At 34.3% G+C, this 6,273-nt stretch overlaps 2 protein-coding genes across 4 annotated transcripts in view; both read right to left on the reverse strand.

The window, feature by feature from the left end:
* Window positions 1-593: 593 nt before the first annotated feature.
* Window positions 594-3,917, reverse strand: LOC108560878 (monoacylglycerol lipase ABHD12-like). Of its 3 annotated transcripts, none has more exons than XM_017918587.1 (8): window positions 3,885-3,917; window positions 2,103-2,173; window positions 1,947-2,047; window positions 1,793-1,893; window positions 1,427-1,741; window positions 1,116-1,366; window positions 771-1,060; window positions 594-677 (listed from the first exon to the last, which is right to left on the reverse strand). In XM_017918587.1, exons 2-8 carry the CDS (start codon window positions 2,124-2,126, stop codon window positions 635-637), a joined length of 1,125 nt encoding a protein of 374 aa, XP_017774076.1. In that variant the 5' UTR covers window positions 2,127-2,173; window positions 3,885-3,917; the 3' UTR covers window positions 594-634. The 3 variants fall into 3 exon arrangements, with proteins under 3 accessions (XP_017774076.1, XP_017774075.1, XP_017774078.1); XM_017918586.1 differs by lacking the exon at window positions 3,885-3,917 and adding an exon at window positions 3,313-3,736; XM_017918589.1 differs by lacking the exon at window positions 3,885-3,917 and adding an exon at window positions 2,368-2,392.
* A 293-nt stretch (window positions 3,918-4,210) lies between these two features.
* The window catches only part of LOC108560880 (monoacylglycerol lipase ABHD12-like), a 7,667-nt gene continuing 5,604 nt past the window's right edge, over window positions 4,211-6,273 (reverse strand). Inside the window, exons 3-5 of the mRNA XM_017918591.1 lie at window positions 6,056-6,273; window positions 5,703-5,992; window positions 4,211-4,687 (exon numbers count right to left, since the gene is read on the reverse strand). The exon at window positions 6,056-6,273 is cut by the window's right edge and continues 249 nt beyond it. Of these exons, the coding sequence (XP_017774080.1) occupies window positions 4,636-4,687; window positions 5,703-5,992; window positions 6,056-6,273 (560 nt within the window). The 3' untranslated portion in view covers window positions 4,211-4,635. The remainder of the gene's footprint in view (window positions 4,688-5,702; window positions 5,993-6,055) is intronic.

Below are 6,273 nucleotides of genomic sequence, written 5' to 3' on the forward strand. Positions count from 1 at the left end.
TTGGCTGTAATTCGTGTTCAAAGTTTAAAAAATGCTCGAAAAACAGTGTTTTTACATTTCATTGATTTTCTCGAAAACTATAATGCGCATAGAATAGGGAGCGTAAATCCAATAATGCATATGAAAGCTGAATGTTTGAGGAATCGCAAGTATCGATATATTACTGTGCTCTTATTGATATTGCTGTAATACGCGTTCCTTTTATGAAATGGAGGGTGTGGGGAGACGCCAAATGATTACATACTTTTGAGGGAGGCGTAGTAACATCAAGTTTGGAAACCACTGATCTAACGACATAACTGGTACATTTTATAATTACCTCTAAAAGTATTAATGATTACTAATAAAATTTATAAAAATTATAATTTATTAAACAAATTCACAAAAATTCAGATAAAATTTAAACATATATTATATGGGTATAAAATTTCCATAGTTTGAAGCTACATGTACAAATTAAAATGTATACAAATATTAACAAAGTGAATAAAATAAGGAACATGTGGAGTGTCAGTGAAAAAAAAAAGTATTGTGTTGTATAAAAATAATATTAATGTTTCTTTTTTCATAACAATAGAAATAGTAATAATATTAATTTAAAAACGTATAAAAATAAATTAGTATTTAAGTTGATTCAAAAACCTCGATGCCAGTTTCTAGCGACCTCAAGGAATTCCCTGAAATCAATCAAAAAAAAGCATTGATTTTAAGACTGTAATCTCGCTAGATAAAAGGAAATTCAAATTGTTAACTTATAATGTTTGACTCACTCAATCCATTGGGGCACTTCAGAGTGACTGGTGATCTCGAGATGATCGGCCCTGTACTTGGCAGGAATCTGATGATAGCTGACCGGACCCTGCTTCTCCTGTCTGTTATCTTTAGCTATTTCGTACAGTTTTTCACCTAGGAAGTATGGTATAACGGAATCATCTTCGGCGTGAAGAATCATGATGGGACAGTCCACGTCGAGGATGTTGGTGGTAGTCTTGAAATGGAATTTGTTGCGTTCAAGAGGATCCAAGACTGTTGGCTCAAACCATGGCAACCACGCGAATATCTGCAATAAGATTTATGTATTATTGTTTTGTTTAGCTATAATTGAAGATGCTGACTTTTCCTAAGGGATGGTACACGATTTCTTCTCTCATAGTGGTGAAAGGGGCTTCCAGTATGAGGCCAGAAGGGACGGTTCCTTGTTTCCGCAACTCTTTGAGCGTGTGCGTGGATAAGGCTGTTCCCAGAGAATGTCCCCAGACGAAGATCTTCGGACTCTTAGACAAGCCCTCGACGTAACGATAGAGCTGCATGGAATCGCTAACTACAGCGGCTTCGCTCAAAAGCGCGTCTGTTGAATCGCCGTAACCTGAAGTCAAAGTTTGTTTAAAAATGAATTAAATGTTAAAATAGGATTAAGAGCACTCACCGCGATAATCGAAGGCCACGACGTAGAAGTACTTCCTGAGCACTTGATAGGTTGGGTAAGGGTATATCCTGGTACCGCTGTTTCCATGGAAATAGATGATGATAGGTTTCTTGGTGCGTCTGAGCTCTTGGATGAAGTCAAAGTTCGGATCGTTTTCGGCCTCCTCTATCGTATCCTCGGGCACGACCATCCATACACCCAAAGATAGTTTACTAGAGCTAGTATAAATATCGTCGACCGTGACGTACATGTTCTTAACACCGACAGCGCCGTAAAGAGCGTAGTTTTCGTACTGCGGATTTTCGGGTTGATCAACTGAAATCATCAAAATATAATTTACAATAAATAAATTAAAATAAAGCTTACAATTGGGGAACATCACGAATCGCTGCAGACTGATGCTCTCCATGAAGATAATGGGGAATATCACGAAAACCGTTAAGAATAGAAGAACCGCTATAATCAAACTAAACTTGAGGATTAATAAAAACAAACAAAAACTAATTGTTATAAATGTTACATTATGATTGCTGTCCATTTGAGCGCTTTGGGCCAACAGGATTGTTTTCTGTCGTTTTCATCTTCTCGATCGAATTCGTGAAACTCATCGGTGTGTCTCTTCTGCAAATCAATTAATAATTACTGCACTCGATTGCGGGAATCGATCATTACGCACCTTCCTTCCGCAGCACATCGGCATCTTTTCCTCCGTCGACTATTCGAAACTAGCCAAATCGCTTAATCTGACTGAAACGGAGGAGAGATTATCAGAATGCTGATTACGTGTTTATCAGATATGCTAAATGAAATTGCTCGAGTGTAGTAGGCCAAGAGGGAAGAGTGTACCAATGAAAATACACGGCAGGATAACAATGACAAATATTTGGAGATGATTAACGCAGTCATGATTTTAGAACGTTTATTTACTAACTTTTACTTACGCTCGGATACTCGTGAATCACGCGATATCTTAGCTTCAAGTCTTTTAGTCGAATTGGAAATGTAAATAATATGATTTCGGTTTTCATATAAACCTGTAAATATTTGGTTTATTTGTTTGCTCAAGTTTTCAACAACGCTTTAACAACAACACTTTAACAACAACAACAAATTGAAACTGATTACAAATTCAAACCGGTTTACGCATACTTTCATTGATAATGTCATTGTTTGTAGTAAAGTGAATTTTCCAAATTATTTATATAAATTTCTAACCCATAGGAAAGTCCTGATTATACAAACTAAACTGTGACCAATTTCCTCAAGAGTGACGAATTCTATATTTAAAAAAAAAATGTATCAAATTAATTTTAAAGATTATCTCAGATATTTCCAAATAAATTTAATCAAATTATGTTGCAGCATCAATAACGAGAAGAAATTTAATTGCACTTTAACAACTGCCTATAATTATGAAAGTGAAATTTTTTGTAGCGCCAATTTGAAAACAACGTCGGAGGCAATCGTAAGAAAGCGAAATAAATTCTAAAAAAAGAAATATGCAATTATTATCAAACGAAACAGCCGCATGTTCGAACGTGCTTTTTTTCTATATTTTCTCTATCTAAATTACGTCCGTGATAATTACAAACCGCACTCGACCAAAGGTTTCAATACTGCGAAAAAAACTAATTTCAAAGTTAAAATTGTGAAAAAAAAATAAGTATTAAGTGTATAAAATCACGTTAAATTGTTTGATTGTTATAAACTTAAATAAAAACCATTCAACGTAAATAAAATTAATATAAATTGTGTTTGATGGATTCAAGGAGGATTTATCTGATTACTTAGAATTTTTTGGTACGCATTTTCGTACGAATCGAGTCAATTATTAATTGATAATCCTCGCACTAATCAAAGATTTCAATAGACTGAATTAAACTCACCCAATTTAAGCAATATGCTTAATCACGGAGCAGGAATTGTAAACTATATACAATCTATTCGAATTGACTTGACAATTGAATTCAAATTATAAATTCAAATTCAAACAAAATAAAATAAAAAAAACTATTGAGCGGAGCGCGAAGATGCGATTCCTGCGAGCGACTAAGGAAAACTGTCGTGTCTCCACGATCATTCTGTGACAATCAATTCCCCCACATTTTAGTACATTTCGCCTGTGTTTATTTATTTCAACCAAATGCTGAACTTGCTCATCGTCAGGGCTATCTTAATTGTTTTGGCGATCGTCATCAATTAGATTAGATGCGAAATTGGTTTACTCATTGAAAAAAAAAATCGTTAAGGAATGATGATACTAAAAATAGAGACTTCTCCATTCATAGTTTAGTAGAAATATCATAAAATCTAATTCCTTCATCTATAAAATTTTATAATTTATGATTGCATAATTAGAATGAAATTATTAGTGCATATCATTTGAGGAAGAATCTTGTATAGATTCTGGACTTTCTTCTGAATCAACAAGAAAAAGTTATCAAAATTCATTACTTACATAATCATCAATGTAAAGTAGTTTCCTTTCTTGAATTCAATATTACGTTTCCAATAATCTACTGCAAACGACAGAAAGAAGAAAGAGAATGTAATCTACAAATTATTTGCAATCTTTCATCCAGACAATTCATCGATTTTAATCTCGAGTTTATCAATCAGTAAAAATCTAAATGAGTCATCTACGAAGGAATTCAAGGGGATTCACATGAAGGTGTAAAATAATTATTATGTGTTTTTTTTTACAAAAATATACAATGTTTTATTATTAGGAAACAGAAACAAACAAAAAAAATAATATTATTAATAATAAGAGATAGGAATTATCGTTTTGAATCTTCGACTATTGGGAAATTTTGGGGATGCGAGTGAAAATTTAAAAGAAAAATATATATTTAGTAAATTAGAATACAGCGAAATAAAGATGATCAGGAGATATCAATAAATATTAAATAATAAATACACTATGAAAGAAGGAAAACGAAAATTATACGGTGCTGTACGACCATATGCCTTCATGGAATCTTGTCATTTTGGTGCTTAGTTAATCACAAATCCTTTTTTTTTGCTACTTAAAGATTACTGCTAAAATCTACGGTTGTTTCCATACGCACGTATGGATTTTAGTTACTTATAGGAATGGTACTTAGCTAGCTACTAACACATGTAAACCAGAACGTAGGTAGAAGAGGAGAGAACTAAGGAAAAAGTTATAATGGATAATTGGAAACTACTAATTGACGCAACAATCCTTAGACCAGCTTCTTTTCCATCGTCTCCTCCGAGGATTCCCGCACGAATTTTCTGTAATAAAAGAAAGAAAAAACAATTACATATTTCTACTTTTTTAAATTGAAATATAAAATGTCAGTTATATAATTATTATTACATAAAGTACTTATAGTTAAAGCTTAATCGTATTTGTTGTGCAATAGGACTTTTTCATATGCGCTCACAACAGCATTGATTATCGAGATTTATCGATTGACTCACTTTTCAATCTAAGTCAAGTAATTGAAGCGATTTACAACCACTCGATTCTTCTATCAATTACATGATTTATTTTTATATATAATAAAAAAATCTGATGTCCACTCCTTTATTGTTAAAATCTTCTGTCTCGTCCCTTGCGAGTGGAAGTCTGGTATAATTGTTTGTATCCCCAACAGTGATAGTGATTTTTCTCTCCTTTCTGGTTACCGTCCTATAACACTCCACCCCTCTCCTACCTAGATAATTCCATCCCCGTCTACCAGTTCAGGTTCCGAGCTGGAAAATCCACTATCCTTTCCCTTACTATCCTCGCTTCCAACTTCCAGACCTCTCACCTCGAGATGAACCTCATTAATAATCGCTTTCTTAAAGTTAAGATCCCGTCATTTCCGTCCTTTAACGTAATTCCGAAATATCCATAAAATTATCTGGCCAATAAATTATTAAAAAATTCTTCTTTTAAAGTACAATAAATATTTTAGAATCATCGAACATATTTAGTTTTAAATAATTCCTTTAAAAAGAACTGACGTCGAAATATAAAAAATAGAAATTGGAGTCTTCCAATTCCAATTTTAATAATTCCATATTCATGTCTTCAATTAGAATATGCCCAAATTTTGCCAGGTTGTTATTTCTGTTGTTAACTAATTGGCAAGTACTACGTTATATGTAAATATATGTGAAACAACAGATTACAAATGTCTATGATATATACGTTACTTGACAAGTCACTTGGAATGTACTGATTTTAATACTGACAAGGTTGGAATTTGGATTTGAAGCTTAAATTAAAAATACGCTTTGCAAACGTATGTATACTTACGTAATAATTTCGTGTATTTCCGGCGCGCGACAGATGAATTTGTGACCGTATCCGAGTTTACTTGGGAAACCCAAGAAGGAAACGTTCCCTTGACTTTCCCGTCGGAAATCGATGGCAGTCTTATAGAGTTTCTCGCCAAGATCGTAAGGCACGACCATATCGTCCTCCGCGTGCAGAATCATGATCGGACAGTCCACCTTGATGATGTGTCTGTCGGAGGCGAAGACGAACCCGTTCTTCAGCATAGGATCGATGATGGTGTAGTGGAACCAAGGCAATGGACGGAAAATCTAATAAACAAAAAAACAACGAGTTAATCTCCATGAGTAAAGGAAGAATCTGGGTTATATTACTTTGGCGAATGGATGTTCGGCGATTTCGTCGGTGAAGCTAGTAAATGGACTCTCGAGGATTAAACCGGTCGGTTTTCGAATGGGCTCCTTGGAGAGTTTCCCCAGGAGATGGGTGGACACACCCGTTCCCAAAGAATGTCCCCAGATGAACACCTTGGCGTTGGTGCGGTTCGTAACCCAATTGTAAATGAACTCGCTGTCTTTAACCAAACCGTCTT

The sequence above is a fragment of the Nicrophorus vespilloides genome, unplaced genomic scaffold (assembly GCF_001412225.1).
Source record: "Nicrophorus vespilloides isolate i.1.1-1 unplaced genomic scaffold, Nicve_v1.0, whole genome shotgun sequence".
Classification (NCBI taxonomy): Eukaryota; Metazoa; Arthropoda; class Insecta; order Coleoptera; family Silphidae; genus Nicrophorus; species Nicrophorus vespilloides.